The following is a 20202-nucleotide window of genomic DNA, read 5'->3' as shown; positions in this document are numbered from 1 at the left end:
GGTGCAGGAGTGTCGATGCTCTTCACACAACACCTTCAGCGCCTTCTACGTGAATATACGTCGAACCTGCAACCTGAAGGCGGCACTAGGGGAGGAGGGGGGCGGGGCTGGGCGGGGAGGAGGAAGAAGAGGAGGAGGAGGAGAAGGAGGAAGAGAGATGCGGAAGGACGAAGCAGTCAAAAATTAAAAGAAAAACGTGCGTGTCTATGCATAAAAAAAAGAAAACGTGAACGAAAACGTGATGTGATAGAAAACGTGGAGTGATGTGGAGTTGAAAGGTTGACTAAATAGGAAAAAAAGTACTGCAGGAAATGGTGTCAACTTGCCTCTTGGGGCGGCACGTCAAACACACTGGTCCGCAAGTCTACCTTAGAGTAGGATTCAATGCATGGCAAGATGAAGAAGATTCCTGCAGGGAGAAAAACAATGAGTGGTCTTGAAGAGGAGGAGGAGGAGGAGGAGGAGGAGGAGGAGGAGGAGGAGGAGGAGGAAGAAGAGAAGGAGGTGGAGGACGAAAAGAGGAGCAGGAGGAGGATCTGAGACGACATGAAGGGGAAGAGAGAACCTAGCACTGAGGAGAATCTGAGCGGAGGTAAAAAAAGGGAAAAAAAAGAATGAAAGGAAGGAGGAAAGGAAGTTTTTCTCACCAATTTCCTCGTCTTCCCTCCTTTCTGAGTTTCCCTTCCATCTGAAAAATGAATGACTTTTTTTCTCCTTAAGGTTACGTGATGTCTTGCCCCTTGTGTCGCCTTTCTCTGGCTCACCTAAGAAAGGGAGACTCAATCATTAGTTTAGAAAGATAAAGCTAAGAGAAGTGACCTGTGGAAGTGACCTAGGACACCAAACACACACTAAGGATATTGTTTCCCTGATATGAATAGAAATAAAGGAAAGATGGCTGCAAGAAAACATCAGCAGTGGCAGTCCCTGTGTGAAACAAAGAGATGAGTTTGTATCTACATTTCAAATCTTAACCTCTTCAGTACTGGGACGCATTTTTACCTTGTTTTTTTTTTTCGGTATGATTTGACGATTTTATTAACACTACGAAGAGTCTATGGAGGTCAGAAGATTAACTCCTTCAGTACTGGGACACATTTTTACCATGAGTTCTGGTTACGATTAGACGATTTCATTGACATTGGGAAGGGTCTATGAAGGTCAAAAGATTAATGGCCACAGTCTTCACTATTCTAATCCCCAACATAAGTTTCTGAAGCTGTATAAAATTACCAATTAGTCCAGAATGAATATGAAAACAAGACCTGGCACTCAAGGGGTTAATGGCCAGTCTTCACTATGATAATCCCCACATAAGTTTCTGAAGCTGATTAAAATCGCCAAATATTAAGCAGAATGAATATGGAAATACGTCGTGGTACTAAAGGGCTTTAATAACTAGGAGCATTTTGTATCACCATCTACTCATCACCAGTATTTATGATTCCAGTGCACAGGAAAAGCTTCACGCTGGCTTAGGGCGTCTCGTGTTGAGGCTTAGAGCGCGGAAGGAGACAAAGGTAAATTGCTTCATTTTCTACCCTCTCGGCGCCACAATTACTTCCGCGTGGTGGTCCTGTTTAGTGGTGATTGTTTTGGTGAAGGGTCGGCAGCAAGGACAGGACACTCCAAGGTAAGAGGGAAGTGTCAGTGAGGTGTGCGCGCCATCTATGTGTGACGAGTGTTATTGAAGCGGTAGCGTCGCCATCTATCGCCAAGCTTTCCACCTACTTACCACTGCTGTCTGGCGGGAGATTTATGAACACAATTGTCTCTTGGTGAGGTTTCCGCTACAAGGCTCAGCGAGGAAGGCTTGTGCCGCCTACACACCCCAAGACATAACTGGACAGTTCGGGGAGGGGAATATTTAAAGTCACACAAAATCAGTCTTATTTCCTTAAGCCAGTGGTTCTCAACACTTTTTGTCCATTCTCCCATTTCTGAATTCTCAATATCCGTGTGGAAAAAAAAAAAAAAAAAAAAAAAAAAAAAAAAAAAAATATATATATATATATATATATATATATATATATATATATATATATATATATATATATATATATATCCCATCAGGATCCCGTTAAGATATTCCCATGTTGAGAACCACAGCCTTACGCTGTAACAGTTTTCATATTCCCAGCTAGTTAGTCTGTGAACCTTATCAACATAACGTATTGAACGAATTAATAGGAAACCAAGATACTCCATTCCAAACCTTTCCTATTTAAAGTTTGCAATACACTCCACTAGCGCAACGTAACAGAAAGAACTACGAAACAATTGATAAAATAACCGCAGCAATCCATTCCAACACCGCAAGCCGCACTGAACACTTTCTCGGCCCTTCTTCCACCGGTAATCCCCGCCAGACGCGCCCCGGCATGAGGAACGCGTCCCCGGAGGCTGCCCCGTGATCCGCTCCGCCCCGCCCCTGCCTCGCGCCAAGCCGGGATGACACGCGACAGATGAAAACCACGGTGAAGAAAAGTAAGGTAATGCTTGAAGACGACTTTACAACTTTATTTGTTCACTTAGTATTTCATTTCACGTGAGAGAGAAAATCTGGCAAATGGCAACAAACACGGTGAAAGAAAAAGGCCCACTTAGATGCTAGTCCCTGAGCACGTCCGAGATGTTTTTCTATTTAACATGTCCCAGTACAGATGACTTACGAGTTTGGTGGTGGTGTTCAGTGAATCGCTATGGCATCGATATAGCGCACATTGAACGCGATAAAGGTTGATGTCTGATAAACGGAAAAATACTCCACGATGTTATTAAAATTGATGGCGAGGACAAGTATATGACGGAAGTTTTATATCTGAGTGAACAAAATAAATAAATAAAACATAATTAGAAGCTAAAAGGGATAAACTTTTGGTATTCAGTTCTTAGGAAAACCTGAATATGATAGTTTTTGATAAGTAATTAATAATGTCAATACTTAATAATAATGTCAATAATTATGAAAAAAATGGCTTTAAGATTAGTTACACACGAGAAAAACACAATTTAACCAGCAAATATAAAAGCAACATTATTGGGATTAAGATTTACATTCACAACACAAATCCTGAAAATAAGATGAAGTTTAAAGAAAAAAAAAAATGAGACTAAATTGCAACATCGAACTAACAAGAAAAAAAAAAAAAAAAAAAAAAAAATCTCGTAGCTTCTCCCACCAGGAAATCACCACGAGCCAGCATGTCCAGTGAGGGGAAAACCGTACCTGTTGATGAGAGAAAATGGGATCAATGGAAATAACAGAGAAAACGTGTGACTTAAGGGGAGACTAACCTGGCCCTTTGGAGCCTCCCTGCAGCAGTCGACCCAGGCGGAAGATGACTGCCCTCTCGTACTCCTGAACGACCTGAAGGAGGGAGCAGAGGTCAACACACACACACACACACACACACACACACACACACACACACACACACACACACACACTCTCTCTCTCTCTCTCTCTCTCTCTCTCTCTCTCCGTAGCCATCGACTTTTTCCAATACTTTGTTTTTTTTACTATTTTTATTTTTTTCATTTCAGTGTCAAACAACTTTATTGACCTTCGGAGACACTCAAAAATAGCTCTCTCTCTCTCTCTCTCTCTCTCTCTCTCTCTCTCTCTCTGTGTGTGTGTGTGTGTGTGTGTGTGTGTAGCTGTCAGCAGGCCACTCCGACACACACACACACACACACACACACACACACACACACACACACACACACACACACACACACACACACACGGGATCAATATCGGAAGTCTGTCCATCAGGGTTCCGTTTGAGGAGTGGAGAGTGGAGGAAAAACTTATTCCTAAACTTATTCCTGAAGGCAAACTATTTATGATTCCTGATTTCCACTCTTGCCGTTTCCTCTTCCCTTTTCCCTCTCCTCCTCCTCCTCCTCCTCCTTTTGATCTCTACCAAAGTTACCCTCCTTATTTTTCTTTCCTTTTACCATTTTTCATCTCTCTATTCATTTTACAGTGAGTTTATGTCTTTTTTCATTAATAGTCTCGTGAGCGTTAATTTATATGCTAGTTTGACCTTTATTTACATTCTTTTTGTGTTTTCCAATCTCCTTTATATTCCTTTTATCTCTTCATCATAGTCTATCATTAACCCTTTCAGTACTTGAGATTTGTGTACGATTAGACCATTTTATTGACACTAGGAAGGGTCTATGGAGGTGAGAAAATTAATAGCCACAGTCTTCACTATTTAAATCCCTCACATAAGGTTCTGAAGCTTTATAAATTCACCAAATAGTAACCAGAATAGGTGTGGAAACGTGTCATGGTACTGAAAGGGTTAAGAGTCAAAGGTGTCAGTTTGCTTGTTAAATTGTTCTTCATTTGTATTTCTTTGTGTTTCTTTTACTCTTGTCTCATCTTAATCCTTCCTTTCTCCATATCCTTTATTCGTATTTTCTTGATTTTTCTTTTTCTGTTCAATTCATCATAGTAATTTTTCTTCCTTAATCTTTTTCATCCATTATTCTTAGTCTTACCATTTTTTTTATTTATTTATTCCTTCCTCTCTCTAAATATCCCCTCTCTTTTCCTTAAACCTTCTTCTCCTTAACTTTCTCTTCCACATCCCATTCCCTTGTCATCCCTTCCTTAGTCTTACCATTTATTTATTCGTTCCTTTTTCCTTCCTAAACATCCATTCTCTCTCTCTCTCCCTTCCTCCTCCTTTAACCCTCTTCTCCCTTAACTTTCCCCTCTTTATCATCCCTTCCTTAGCTTTAGCATTCTCTAATTCCTTCATTTTTCCTCTTTACTTCAATTCTTCTATCTTTTCTTCCTTCACTGGTCTATGAATCACCATCCCTCACAATATCACCATGGAGTTACTTCTGAAACGTTTAAACTCCTAAGCATTATCTTCAAAGACCACAAAACATCAATAAAATCATTAGCATCAATATCTTCACTTTTTTTCAGTGTTGGAGAATATCTTTGTTATTAGAAGCGTGAAAACAACCTTAGAAATCCCAGTCACTTCCACTACAGATTGTTACAGCTTGTCAATTTAAGTCTGCGATGTGTTGAGGAGTATATACCCATCAAATCCTTCTTAAATCTTTACTTTCCACTCCTCCTCCATCTTTACTCCCTCCTCCACCTCCTCCACCTCCTCCTTTCGTTGATCCCTCTTTGAACCTTCTCTTCATTCAACTTTTCCATTCTTTACTCCTCCCTCCTCCACCTCCTCCTTTCGTGCCTTCCTCTGTTCACCTCTTCATTACACTCTTCCTCCATCCTTTACTTCCCTCCTCCACCTCCTCTTTTCGTGGCTCCCTATTTGCACCTTCTCTTCATTCCCCTCCTCCATTCTTTACTCCTCCCTCCTCCACCTCCTCTTTTCGTGGCTCTCTCTGTACACGTTCTCTTCATTCACTCAGCTGTGTATCACTTAATATCCGCCTCTCCAAATCCTGCTCTTATAACCTTGGCCTTCTTTAACGTCTCTCTTAACCTCTCTCTCTCTCTCTCTCTCTCTCTCTCTCTCTCTCTCTCTCTGCTTCGTCTCATCTTCGCTCATATAAAACTTTCATTTCTCTCTCTTCTTCACTTTGGCGCGTCTAAATCTTTTTTTTTTTTTTTTTTCATTTTAACGTTAATGTAATTCTTATGGAATCTTTTATACGTTTCCTTTGTTGCTATATATATTTTTTTATTTTTTCACGTGGGTACATTACAATCCTTTTCTCTTTATATTTTACCTTTGATTTTTTGCACTGATATCAATTTCTGAGCATTATCTCCTATATTTCCTTCGCTCTCTTTAACATTTCCCCTTCAAATCTCCTTCACATCCCTTTCTCTTTATATCTTTACCTTCCATCTTAACACAGAGGGCAACGTTAAGAGACACTATTTTACACACAAGACACACATTCAAATCTATCTAATCTGTACTCTACTAATGTGCACTGTAGGATGATAATAATAACAATAAAATAACAAAAAGGAGAAAATTAACGTAGAATATACACTGCTATCTTAAGGGTGATGGATGTGCCAGTAATAACAGTAATACAATAACACAATGATAATAAATAAACCGAGAATCTACACTGATATCTTATACTAGAATGGCAGCAAAAATAATGAAAATAATACAATAACAATAGGAAACAAATTAACTTCAATTACACACTACTGTCTTATTCTAGGATGGTGGCAACAATTACAACAATAATACAGTAATAAGGAAATGAAACTACAAACATAGACGCAAGAACAATCATAAGAAAAAATGGACTGATACACAGACACAAAGACAATAACAAAAACAATGAACATACACACACACACACAAAGACAATCATAAGAAAACGAACTAATATACAAAGACACAAAAACAATAAGAAGAAAAGGAACTTATATACAACGACAAAAAGACAATAACAAAAAAAAAATGAACTGATACACAAAGACACAAAGACATTCACAAGAAGAAAATGAACTTATACAAGACAAAAAGACAATGATAAGAAAATGAATTAATACACAAAGACACAAAAAACAATAAGAAGAAAATGAACTGACACACACATACAAATGCACTCAGAAACACCTTCCCTCTCACCACGACAATTTTCTAAGGCCAGGGAGACAACTAGCTGGGGTTTCAAGACAGTTTCTCCTTTTGATAAACTAGAAATCTTAAATCTAACACCAGGAACATAAAAAAATACTCTTAAAAACACGAGTATCTTCACCTGGAGCCTTCGGAGAGCAGTGATGGTGAGATAACAGCGTTTCAGAAAGGTCTGTATTCTGAAACGCTAACCTAACTTGTATTTTGAAACCTAATCTAACCTAACCTAACTTGAAAATGAGCTTCCACACAAACACACAAGGAAAATAATAAGAAAATGCATTAATACATATGTAAACAAGGACAATCGCACAAACACACAAGGAAAATAAGAAGAAAATGAACATATACACATAAACACAGGGTAAAAAACAAAAACAACTAATATACGTAGAAAGAAGGAGGATTTAATAAGCTTACCTTGAAACAGACGCAGAAGGAGAAGGGCATAGTCGCCAGCACAAGGATCCATGACAGCCCCGTCAGGATCCACCCGCAGACACCAATTCCTCCGTCATTCTCATCCGCTGCGGGAGAAAGGAAGGAATTTGTAGTGGTGGTGGTGGTGGTGGTGGTGGTGGTGGTGGTGGTGGTGGTGGTGGTGGTGGTGGTGGTGGTGGTGATGGTGGTGGTGGTGGTATGGTGGTAGTATGGTGGTAGTTGTAGTAGTTGTTGTAGTGGTAGTAGTAGTAGTAGTAGTAGTAGTAGTAGTAGTAGTAGTAGTAGTAGTAGGAGGAGGAGGAGGAGGAGGAGTAATAGAGTAAGTAGTAATAGAGAAACAGTAATAATAATAGAGGAATATAGAACAATATGAATAAACATGGACATAAATATACACACACACACACACACACACACACACACACACACACACACACACACACACACACACACAGGAGGGCAGTTTTATCTAATGTATGTCCATTCCTTCCCTTCCCTTCCCTTCCGTTCCGTTCCTAAGACATCTTCAACCCTTATGAATAAAAGGTAAAAGACAGAAGGAGGAGAAGGAGGAGGAAGAGAAGGAGGAGGAGGAGGAATAAGAAAACTGTGTTAGTCTGCACTTACAATCTAAAGAAAACGGTATCTGAAACGTAGAAATTAAGTAAGCTTTAGAGAGAGAGAGAGAGAGAGAGAGAGAGAGAGAGAGAGAGAGAGAGAGAGAGAGAGAGAGAGAGAGAGAGAGAGAGGAGAGTTTTCACGATTCCGTTCAATACGTGACTGACAGTGATGTAAATAAACTTTGGTAGAGAGAGAGAGAGAGAGAGAGAGAGAGAGAGAGAGAGAGAGAGAGAGAGAGAGAGAGAGAGAGAGAGAGAGAGAGAGAGAGAGAGAGAGAGAGAGAGAGAGAGAGAGAGAGAATACTGGTAAACTACAAACATTTCTTTTATCCTTCTTATTTATTTCTATTTTTCTTTTTTTTCATCGCTACATTTCAGAGTGAAGCATTCCTAACAACTTCTTCCATTGACTAACAACAATATTCACAGGGAAGGTACATTTGCATAATAGATTCACGCTTGTGGCAAAACTTCTTCCTCAGGTAATGCATATCTAATTGTTTCTTCCTATTTTGCTCTTCTTCCTCCTCTTCCTGCTGCTCCTCCTCCTCATCCTCCTCCTCCTCTTCTTGTTTTTCTTCTTCAGTTTTTTCTCCTTTTTCTTCTTCAGTTTTTTCTTCTTTTTGGAATTCTCTGGTTTGAGTTCTTGATATTTTCTTCTTTCTTCTTCTTCTTCTTCTTCTTCTTCTTCTTCTTCTTCTTCTTCTTCTTCTTCTTCTTTTCCTCCTTTTTCTTCTGTTCTTGTTCTTCTTTTTGGAATCCTTTCGTTTCGAGTTCTTGAATTTTTCCTTTTTTCTTCTTCTTCTTTTTCTTCTTCTTCTTCTTCTTCTTCTTCTTCTTCTTCTTCTTCTCCTGTTCTTCATGTTCTTCTTTTCGGAATTCTTATGTGTCGAGTTCTTTATATTGTTTTTTTCTTTCCTTCCTTTTCTTCTTCTTCTTGTTGTTGTGTGTGTGTGTGTGTGTGTGTGTGTGTGTGTGTGTGTGTGTGTGTGTGTGTGTGTGTGTGTGTGTGTGTGTGTGTGTGTGTGTGTGTGTGTGTGTGTGTGATAACAACAAACACATAAGCATAACAGCCACGATTACACAATTATCATCTATTCTTTTCTTTCACCTCCATTTTCTCTCGCAATTTTGTCTATATTTTTCTTTTTTCCTTTCTGTTATGAGCCTGTCTTCTCTTCTTCCTCCTGTTCCTCCTCTTCTTACTTTCCTCCTCCTGTCATCTTCCTTCCTTGTCCTCTCCTTCCTTTTCACACTCTCAGGATATTATCTCGTAACAATTTTCTTTCTTCCTCCTCCTCCTTTCTCTTCCTCCTCCAGTTCCTCCTTTGCCAAAAACAGCTGTCCCTTCCTTTAGCCAACCTCTCCCTCCTTCCCTCCCTCCCTCCTTCCCTCCCTCCCTCCTTCCCTCCCGTCCTTCCTTCCTCCTTTCCTTCCTTCCTTCCTTTACAAAATCACAATCTTTACCTGACCTCGATTTAGCAACACGTTAATGTCACGTATTTAAGAAAGAAAGAGGTATGTTTGATGTTTCTAAATCCTCTCTCTCTCTCTCTCTCTCTCTCTCTCTCTCTCTCTCTCTGACATGTTTTTTTTTTTTCATGCTCTTTATAGCTGTCTTTGTTTTGACATTTGATGAAGTTAACCTCTCTTTTTTTGCCTGTCTATTTGTGTGTGTGTGTGTTTGTGTGTCTATCTGTCTGTATGTCTATCGGTATGTTTGTGTGTGTCTATTTGTGTATCTATCTCTCTACCTGTGTGTCTGTTTGTCTGCTTGTGTATCTATCTGTCTACCTGTGTGTCTGTCTGTCTGTTTGTGTGTGTGTCTATTTGTGCATCTATCTGTCTACCTGTGTGTCTGTTTGTCTGTTTGTGTATCTATCTGTCTGTTTGTTTTTGTCAACTTTTGTTTGTCTGTGTTACGAAGTTGAGAATTTCCTCGTTTCTTTGTTTTCTTTGTCTCTGCTAGTGTTTGTTTACTCTCTCTCTCTCTCTCTCTCTCTCTCTCTCTCTCTCTCTCTCTCTCCTTCTGGAATGCACGTAAGAAATTGTAACGGCAATTTCATGATAAATATTTCATCTTTCTCTTTCTTTTTCTGTCTAACACACACACACACACACACACACACACACACACACACACACACACACACACACACACACACAGGATGGTGTTAATAATGTGTACAAGTCAATATCCGAACCATTTTTACGAAGAGGGAATTGGGAGAGAGCGAAGAGAAAGAGAGGATAACATTAAAAGGAAGAAAGGAAAGAAGAATGAAGGAAGAAGAGAAAAAATGTGATAAAGGAGAGAAATAGATCGATTGAGAGACGAAAGGGGATGAAATGCGATATTTGATGTATTATGGAAGAGAGAGAGAGAGAGAGAGAGAGAGAGAGAGAGAGAGAGAGAGAGAGAGAGAGAGAGAGAGAGAGAGAGAGAGAGACGCCGTATCATTGTCCACCCAAAATTATTCAACAGGAAGGTCGATAAAGAAGGAATGAAGGAATGAATTAAATAAGAAAAGAAGGAAGAAAGAAAGAAGGAGAGAAAGAAAGAAAGAAAGAAAGGAAGTTAGGAAGGAAAGAAGGAAGGAAGAAAGAAAGAAAGGAAGAAAAGAAGGGAGGAAGGAGGGAGAGAGATAGGAAGGGAAGGAAAGATGGAGGAGAGGAGAAAGAATGATAAAAAAGAAGTAAAAAAGGAAGAACAAGAGAAGGTAAACAATTAATAAAGAATGAAGGAAGAAAGAAAAGAAGAAAGGAAGAAAGGAAGGAAGGAAGGAAGAAAGTAAGGAAGGACGGAAGGAAGGAAGGAAGGAAGGAAAGTTAGCAAAGAAAGAGTAAGAGACACAATGCCATAAAGGGAATAAAGGAGTGAAGGAAAGAGGAAGAAAAAGTGGGAAGGAAAAAGAGAGAAAGAGAGAGGATAGGAAAAAAACTGTCTTGATAACTGTTAAGTGTGTGTGTGTGTGTGTGTGTGTGTGTGTGTGTGTGTGTGTGTGTGTGGTTTTGGACAGAATATGCGAGGACCATTAACAATATTCATACACACACACACACACACACACACACACACACACACACACACACTTAACAGTTTTCCTTCATTTTTATTCCTATCCTCTCTCTTTCTCTCTTTCTCCTTCCCACACACAGACATTGGAACATCTGTCCTCCTATCTTCCTTCCTCCTTCCTCCTAATTTTTCTTCCTTCTCCCTTTCTCCCTCCTTCTCTCTTTCTCTCCCTTCTTTCCTCCAACTACTTAGTTCTAAAGAGAGAGAAGAAAGGATGGAAGCATAATGATGAAACAAAGGAGGAGGAGGAGGAGGAGGAGGAGGAGGAGGAGGAGGAGGAGGAGGAGGAGGAGGAAGGTAGTAGCATTAATGATGATAATAATGATAATAACAATAATAATAACAAAAGGTAAGAGAGACAAAAGACAAAAACAATTAATACAAAGATACGAAAGTGAAAGAAAAGTAACGAAATCAAATGAAAAAAAAAAAGTGAAGTGATGACCAAATATATTACACCCACTCGCTCACTCTCTGGGAACTCTTCGCTCATTTCCAGAATCTTTCCTTCACTCCCTAATCTTCTTAACTTCTCCTCGATCTTCTTTTTACCCCCCCTTTTTCATCTCATCTTCAGTTTTCTCCTCCTCCTCCTCCTTCTCTTTCTCCTCCTCCTCCTCGTCCTCCTCTTATTCTTATTATCATTCTTCTTCTTCTTCTTCTTCTTCTTCTTCTTCTTCTTCTTATCATTATTATTATTATTTATTATTATTATTATTATTATTCCTCTTTTTTCTTATTAACCTTTTTTCTTTTGTTTTTTCTTTTCATTTTTTTGTTACTTTTTATTTTTCTATATTGTTTTTGCATTTTCCTATTTCATTTCATATCTAGTTTTTTTTCTCTTTTCTCTTCTTTTTCCCATTTTATCTCTTTTTCACTTTTTCTCTTCTCCTTTTTCCATTTTTCTTTCTTTATTTGCAGTCTTTATATTTTGGCTAGTTTTCTGTTCTATTCTCTATTTTATTATTTTTTTTTGCTCATTTACTATTTAACTTTTATTTTTTCTAAGTGGCTTTTCTATTTCTTTTTTGTAACTTATTTAATGTCATTTCCTCCTCTCTCTTTCTCCCACTCTTTTCCTTACATCATTCCTTCTTTCTCATTTCTTACTTTTTTTCTTGTCGCTCACTTTCCTCCTTTTCTTCCTTTTCCTCTCTCTTCTGTCACTCTTTCCCTTTCCATTCCCTTCTTTTTTTGCCTTGCCTTTTTGTCATTTTCATCCCTCTATCTTTTTCTTTTCTATTAAGCACTTTTCCCCTTAAATCTCCCTTAAATCTCACCTTGCTATCCCTTCTTACACCTATTCTGTCCTATCCCTGTCAACCTTTCTTTAGTCACTCCCTTCCATCTTTTTCTTCATCTTTAAATCCTTTCTTTCTAACCTCTTCTGTTCCATCACGTCTTTCAACACACACACACTCTCTCTCTCTCCTCTTATTCTCAACTCACCATCTCCACCACGATCCTCTTTTGTGCCCTTTCAACCCTTTTATTTAGTCACTCTCTTCCCTATTTCTTTATCTTTTCAACACACTCTCTCATTCTCATCTCACCATCTTTCACCTATCTCCACCACCACCTTCTTTTCTGCCTTATCAACCCCTTCGTTAGTCAACCCTTTCTCTATGTCTTCATCTTTCCATCGTCTCCTGTTACATCAATTCTTTCAACACACACTCTCTCTCTCTCTGTCTCTTATCTTAAACTCACCATCTTCCACTCTATCTCCTCGCAGACGCCTTTGGTTATGGATAGAGGCGGAGTGCATAGGGCCCATGTGCACGGCCAGGGTGGTGGAGGTGGTGTTAGGGGTGGTAGGAAGGGAACCGGGCAGCTGTGGTATTGTAAGGGATGGTACGTGTGTTAAGATTAATAGATACGGAAGGACTGGCTGTTAGATTTAGTAGGTAAGAGGGGACAGCGTTCGCGTTAGGATGATTAGTGTTGTAGTGTTGTGAAATGTTGCTTTCTAGTGTGTTTTTGTATTAGTTTTGTGTTTTTTGTGGGGTTATTTTGTAGAAGTATGTATTCTTGTAATGTGATGGTTTAGAACTCTAGAGTATATTGTATTTTTATTTCTATGTCCACAGAAACTTTTTTTGTATTTGTTGACTCGCTGATTAGTTTTGTGTCAAGAATTAAATAGCACTTGGAAGAAAACTGTCATTGTAAGGGATGGCAGGCGTGTTAAGATAGGTAAGCTTTGTGGTCCGAGGGGTCTCCAAGCGCATGGGTTCGAATCCTGTCCACGGTCCGAGTGTAGGTTGGGCTTCCTCACTCGGGGCAACGGTTTCTTAGCGGGTGGGCTTTGGGATAGGAGGTACCACAAAAAAAGTATCCCTCTTAGCCCATAAATTCTCGTGAAAAGCCCACATGGTATAAATAAAAAAAAAAAAAAAAGACTAGGTGTTAGATTTAGTAGGTAAGATGGGGATAGCGTTCGTGTTAGGGTGTTTAGTGTTGTAGTGTTGTAAAGTGTTATTTGCTAGTCTGTTTTTGTATTAATTTTGTGTTTTTTTGTTGGGTTATTGTAATGTGATGGTTTAAATTGTCTTGTATTTTCACTTGTATGTCCACAGAAACATTTTGTATTTGTTGACTCTCAGATTGTTTTTGTGTCAAGAATGAAATAGCACTTGGAAGAAAACTGTCATTGTAAGGGACGGCAGGCGTGTCAAGATAAATAGATAAGTAAAGACTGACTGTTAGATTTAGTAGGTAAGATGGGGATAGCGTTCTGGTTAGGGTGATTAGTGTTGTGTTGTGAAGTGTTACTTGCTGGCCTGTTTTTATATTAGTTTGCTGTTTATTTTATTTAATTTTTATGTAAGAGGGGAAACTGACCAAGGGAAAAAAACTAGGCCCACTTAATTGCCAGTTCTTTTGGGGTTATTGTATAGAAGTTTGTAATTTTGTAATGTGATGGTTCAGATTGTATTGTATTTTCAAATGTATGTCCACAGAAACTTCCTTGTATTTGTTGACGTAGTGATTAGCTTTGTGCTGAGAATTAAATAGCACTTAGAAGAAAATTGTAATGAGATTCTGTTAGTTGCTTTACATGATCTGTCTTTGTACTTAATACTGAATGACATTGTGTGAAAAGTATTGAGAACTGAATAGCAGTAATAAGAAACTATAATGGGATTTTCTTAGATGCTTCACAGGAATTAGTTTTGTACTTAGAATTGCAGGACGCTATGTGAAAAAGATATGATTCACCCCTTCAGTGCCATGACGCGTTTCTATATTCAATCTCCTTGTAATATGGTTTTATACAGCTTCAGAAACTCGTGAAGGGGATTGAAATAATGAAGACTGTGGCCATCAATCTTCTGACTTCCATAGACCTTTCCTAATATCAATAAAAATTACCTAATCGTACAAAAATTTCAAGGTAAAAAATGCGTCCCAGTATTGAAGGGATTAAAACATTCGATTCTACCAAAATATATCTACAAAATTAGGTAACCGAGGGTGATTGTTTTTTGTAGTTAGGATTGGATAATGGACAAATAATGAATGGACAATAAAATAAAACTGTCTACTCTATCATAAGTTATCAGCCCAAACACTCAACAATTTCCATCATTCAAAAGGCTTGAAGCGCGCGTCTAGTGAGTGCAAACATATTTCTGAGCTTTATGCGTCTTTCTCTGAATCTACCACGTGTGTTCCCTGAATAGCTCTGTGTTTTATGTCGTTATACGCACCTCGCAACATTACTGAATACAACTGCATGTCCAAGTCTTAATTTTTTTTCTTTTTTGTGTGATCTAGATGAATCATAGTTCATATTTTACGAATTCTTAGAGAGAGAGAGAGAGAGAGAGAGAGAGAGAGAGAGAGAGAGAGAGAGAGAGAGAGAGAGAGAGAGAGAGAGAGAGAGAGAGAGAGAGAGAGAGAGAGAGAGAGAGAGAGAGAGAGAGAGAGAGAGAGAGAGAGAGAAAAAAAAATTATCGTTCTGCGTATTAACTTGAATAAAAAAAAAAAGTTGATCAATATGAAGAAAAAAATGAGTTGACTTTTTTTTTTTTAACATCAAATGAAAATACCTACTAACTAATTCATGTTCAATTTTTAATCAATTTATAAGTACAAGAGGACTTCGTGAAATGGTCTACAGTTTCTCGAAATACACCATATAACTTTCATTGACCCTTATTATTATTGTTTGCCCGCTACTCTTCAAATAGTCTATCAAAATAATTCGCACATCACGTTTCTTTATTTTAACCTTCACATGTCAACTCGAACTCTATATTCACATGCTCCAAACACTCTTAAAAGACAACAAAACAAACCAACACCCTTTTACTGCACAAATAACCTTAACAGTTAACATAATGGACAATAATCCAACCCCTCTTTTGAGCACCTCGGCTTGCATCACAGTGCAAACACTACACAATCACCCTCTGCAATAAAACTTCGCACCCTTGAGTCTCTGTTCACCTATGTAATGACTTTTACGTGTCCAGAGATCGATCTTCGTGGCGTCAGTTGTTTCTTTCCCCCTTCTAAAGAACCTGGGAGCCGCGAGACACTGCTTTTCTCTCTCGCTTCATTGGGAGGTTACATAAGGGAATACAGTAACGAGGGAAAAGTTGTTTGGCTAGACTTTATGGTAGTTTGTCGATAAAATTTGGCGTTTTTTATAGTAGCTGTTGTGATAATTGGTTTGTTAGGGGAGGTTACGTAACGAGTGAGAGGTTGTTTGCTTAGACGTTATGGTAGTTCGTTGAAATAATCTAGGGTTTCTATGGTGGTAAGATGTTTGGTTCGTTAGGAAAAGTCGCACAAAGGTATACAGCAACGAAGAAAAGGTTGTTTGGCTACACGTTATGGTAGATTGTCGATAAAATTTGGCGTTTTTTATGGTGGCTGTTATGACGCCTGGTTCATTAGAAGTTTCATAAAGGTGTACAGTAACGGGAGGAAGTGAGAGGTTGTTTGGCTAGGTACAGTGGTAGTTTGTAGTAATAATTATGGTTTTTACGGTGGTTGTGATGCTATTTGGTTGCTTAATGTGGTTTGTGTATAGCAGTAAAGTTAGGCCATGATTGTGATGATTTTAACAAGCAATTGTGTTTGTTCTGTAGGATAGTTATGGCGTTGTAACACTGTGATAGTTGTAATGGAAGGTGAAATAGCTGGTTAGTTAATGTTTGTTCGATAATTATAATGAAAGTAACGTTAGTCAATTATAGTAATTAGCGAACCTGAATTAAAATTGAGGCAGTAAGACTTTATTACTAGTTATGATAGCTGATGTAATATTCAACTTGTATGACACATAATTATTATAATGTTAGTTTGGGAACAATGAGTACCGAGACGCAGAAAAGCAAAAGACCATTGTTACATCAGGATACAATTAGAGTTAAGTCTGCAAATAATGAATACAACAACATATATATCAGACCTGGCAGTTTATGGTACAGTTAGATTTGACAGTGAATAATAGAGTAACAGAAACATTTCGAGCTTTACACACGGAAGGCAGTTCGTGACACAGACGATAATGAGTGAACAAATACGAGTAACTTTCCCATCCAGTGCATTAGTGACCCTATGACAAAATAACCACATAACAATCACATGTACAACTTCACACCGGCAATGCAGTTTGTGACGGAGGCAAAATGAGTAAATGAATGGCGATATAAAACATTTAACACCACAACACAACATAACCACCCAGTCCAGTGAATCAATGAAACAATGTGAATAAACAACCAAAAATACACATTTATATAGACAAACTAGAAATAAAAAAAAAAAAAAAAAAATAGAAACATGGAATACTTAACAGTACAATTCAACATAATCTTAAAATCCAGTGTATCAAGTTGCCGGAAAATAGTAAAAACAACACACGAAGATAGAGGAACTATTAAACTGGAGGCGATCAGTGAGTGGGTGACTGTTCCAAACTCCAAAATGAGCATAATATTCAATTTAGGACTTTTAAGCGTTGAATTTATTGATCTGAGAGAGAGAGAGAGAGAGAGAGAGAGAGAGAGAGAGAGAGAGAGAGAGAGAGAGAGAGAGAGAGAGAGAGAGAGAGAGTTAAGTACTTCATGCAAGGTTTCCACTAAGTAATTACACTCTTGTCTCTCATAAAAGCCAATTTGCAACACGAAAATTCAAACTTTTCTCTCTCCCGGACTTAAAATTCACGCCACGCTGCAGTTTTAATATTCAGACGAGAGAGAAAAAAGAAAGTTTAAGCTTAAGACAGTTCGCTTAAATTCCCGCATCACTGATAGCTTCTCAGATTCTTGCACTTATTATTAAATGCTCTCTTTTATTTCTTATTTCTTTTCTTTATTCTTTTCTTACTATCTTTTCATAAGGAGTAATTTTTTTCTCCCTTTTTTTAATTAAGGTTTATTACTTCAAGTGTGATCACGTGACATGGTTCAGGTGAGTTGATTAACAGGTGATGTGCAGTGTATGTATGTATGTATGTATGTATGTATGTATGTATGTATCTAGGTAGGTATGTATGTAAGAGGGTAAATATTTGTGTGTGTGTGTGTGTGTGTGTGTGTGTGTGTGTGTGTGTGTGTGTGTGTGTGTGTGTGTGTGTGTGTGTGTGTGTGTGTGTGTGTGTGTGTGTGTGTGTGTGTGTGTGTGTGTGTGTGTGTGTGTGTGTGTGTGCTAACAGGTACATGCACACAACATATTGACAAGCGGGCGATCTAAAAACAGAATCTGGTGAGTTCCGTGAAGAGCGACGTGAAGTGTAGAACAAAAACACTAATGGAACTTTGAAATAACACACACACACACACACACACACACACACACACACAGGAAACATGCCATCCTTTCTGTGTGTGTGTGTGTGTGTGTGTGTGTGTGTGTGTGTGTGTGTGTGTGTGTGTGTGTGTGTGTGTGTGTGTGTGTGTGTGTGTGTGTGTGTGTGTGCTTTATCATACGTGCGAAATTCAATCGCAAATGCTTTAATTTGTGACACTGAAATAGTAAAGTAGTAGTAGTAGTAATAGTAGCAGTAATAGTAGTAGTAGTAGTAGTAGCAGCAGTAGCAGTAGTAGCAGAAGTAGAAGTAGAAGCAGTAGAAGTGGAAAATAGTGCAGTTTGGAGTGACCTAACCGAAGTCTGCCCAGTTCCTTCCTTTCCGCTGTCCGGGTAAGCAAGAGTCATGGCAGGAAAGCAGGTGGAGAACTGGACAGGTGGGCAGGTAACAGGTACACCGGCAGGGAGGCAGGCCGCGTGGTGGTCCTGCCCTGCTCAATGCTCCTCCACTCACTAACTCACTCGCTCTCTCTCTACCACATGTCTCTCCCCCCCCACACCTCCCTCTTTCTCTTTCTGTCTCCCTTTCTTCAGCCCCCTCTCTCTCTCTCTCTCTCTCTCTCTCTCTCTCTCTCTCTCTCTCTCTCTTTCTCTCGCTCGCTCTGTTACTCATGCGCTGTTACTCATGCGTCTTCCTCTTTTAGCTCCTCCTCTTCCTCCTCCTCCTCCTCCTCCTCTTCATTATCTTCTTTACTATCCCTTGTTATTTTCCTATTCTCCTCCTCCTCCTCCTCCTCCTCCTCCTCCTCCTCTTCATTATCTTCTTCTTCTTCTTTTAGTACCTCTTGTTTATTTTCCTATTCTTCTTCTTCCCTTCCTCCTTCTGTCATAGTTCACCATTCCTTTACTCCATCTCATTATTTTTCCTTCTTTCACTTTTCTTCTTCTTCTTCTTCTTCTTCTTCTTCTTCTTCTTCTATAGACAGGTGTTGATTAATTTCTTTCCATTACTGCTTTTTGTTTTCACCTGAATGATTGATTAGCTCATTATGTGTGTGTGTGTGTGTGTGTGTGTGTGTGTGTGTGTGTGTGTGTGTGTGTGTGTGTGTGTGTGTGTCAATGTTCTTATTGTGCGCAGTCTGTCATCTTTCCATTAGCTCTCTCTCTCTCTCTCTCTCTCTCTCTCTCTCTCTCTCTCTCTCTCTCTCTCATAAAATAGGTAATCCCTTCCAATATTTGCATTCGTGACGTCACTGTACATGAAGCAATATCCGCCAATCAGCTTTCGATTTTTGTGTGACGTCATCGCCAATGGACCAATCACCTTCTTAGTTATTGTTTGCTTCGGTTGTCATGGCGACTCAACAGAACAGACACCGAAATAATATATGAGTATGTCGTTATGTGTGACACGACGTTGTACCAGCACCTTTCTTTCCTCCCTTCCCTCCCTCCATCTCTCCCAACCCTCCGTCCCTTGAGTTCTTCCTCCTCCTCCTCCTCCTCCTCCTCCTCTTTCTCCTCCTGTTCCTCGTCCTACGTTTTCTATGTCTTCCTGTTTTCTCTATTCAATTCAGTGACTCCAATGCCATGAGAGAAAACGTTACTTTGTATTTTGTTTTTTTCTAAAGTAATGAATAACGAATGTTTGGTACTACTACTACTACTACTACTACTACTACTACTTGCAGCTGCTCCTTTTATCTTCATCCCCACAACCTCTGTTTTATATTTCCTATCTCTTCTATCATCTACTCTTCATTGCTACTTTATCCTCTGTCTCTTTCGTTAGTCTCTCCTCTTTCCTCTACCTCTTTCTTGTGTCTGCATTACATTTTCTTTCTCTCTTTTATTCATTTTTTCCTTCTTTCTATCTTTATTTCACTTTCTTCTTCTTCCCACGAGTTTTGTTTATGTTTTTTCTTCCTTCATCTTTATTCATCCCTTCTATCTCCTTTTATCAACTTCTTTCCTGTGTTTCGTTATTTTCTTTATTTCTGACATCACATTTTTCTTTTTACTTTTCTGACTACTTTCTTTTTATTATTTTGCTTTATTTTCCCTTCGTCCTATTTTTCTATCATTTTCTTTCATAACTTCTCTTTTTGTTATCTCCTTCATTTCAATTCATCCTTTCCTCGCCCTTCTCTTCCTCCTATCTCCTTTCACTATTCTCTTTTCTCTCTTATTCCATCATTCTATTACATCCCTCCTTCCAATCTTCTTATCTATCTTAATCTATTCCTTTCTCTCCTAAAACTTTCCTCCTCTTGTTCCTCCTACCTCCCCTTCATCACCTTTCTTCTTTCACTCCTGTACCTATCTCTTATCTCCTCTTATCACCCTCCTCCTCAATTTATCATACTCCCTACTCCCTCCTCTCCTCTACCAATCCTTCCTCCATGCAGCCTCCACCACTCCCTCTCTCTCGTACCCCCAGTGAGTCAGCCCCGCCCCTCCCTGTGTTATTGTCCCCAGCACTTCAGTATTGGCTATCGACGCTGCGACCAGACTGTTACCGATTGCCGATTTTCTTTTCACGGCAACAATTCCTCACGCTGGCCACCTGCGCTGCAATGTTTACTTCTGCCAGTCATTCTCTCTCTCTCTCTCTCTCTCTCTCTCTGATCATTTATTTATATATTTTAGCTATTGTTCTTTATTATGTTTCTCTCTC

At 39.0% G+C, this 20202-nt stretch overlaps 1 protein-coding gene across 7 annotated transcripts in view; it reads right to left on the bottom strand.

Annotated features, from left to right (window-relative positions):
- LOC123511810 (band 7 protein AGAP004871-like) overlaps positions 1-20202 on the bottom strand; it is a 308047-nt gene that overhangs the window by 14375 nt on the left and 273470 nt on the right. For 4 of the 7 annotated variants that reach the window (XM_045267845.1, XM_045267844.1, XM_045267842.1 and 1 more), the window contains 3 exons: positions 7038-7144; positions 3298-3370; positions 327-409 (listed from right to left, as the gene is read on the bottom strand). In XM_045267845.1, coding sequence (XP_045123780.1) covers positions 327-409; positions 3298-3370; positions 7038-7144 — 263 coding nt within the window. Of the gene's footprint in view, positions 1-326; positions 410-3297; positions 3371-7037; positions 7145-12470; positions 12595-17882; positions 18047-20202 lie in introns of those variants that run through there. The other 3 variants (XM_045267841.1, XM_045267840.1, XM_045267839.1) reach the window with 2 other exon arrangements.

The sequence above is a fragment of the Portunus trituberculatus genome, chromosome 32 (genome assembly GCF_017591435.1).
Source record: "Portunus trituberculatus isolate SZX2019 chromosome 32, ASM1759143v1, whole genome shotgun sequence".
In the NCBI taxonomy this organism is placed as follows: Eukaryota; Metazoa; Arthropoda; class Malacostraca; order Decapoda; family Portunidae; genus Portunus; species Portunus trituberculatus.
Note: the sequence above shows the minus strand (reverse complement) of the source record. Positions and strands in the feature narration are given on the sequence as shown.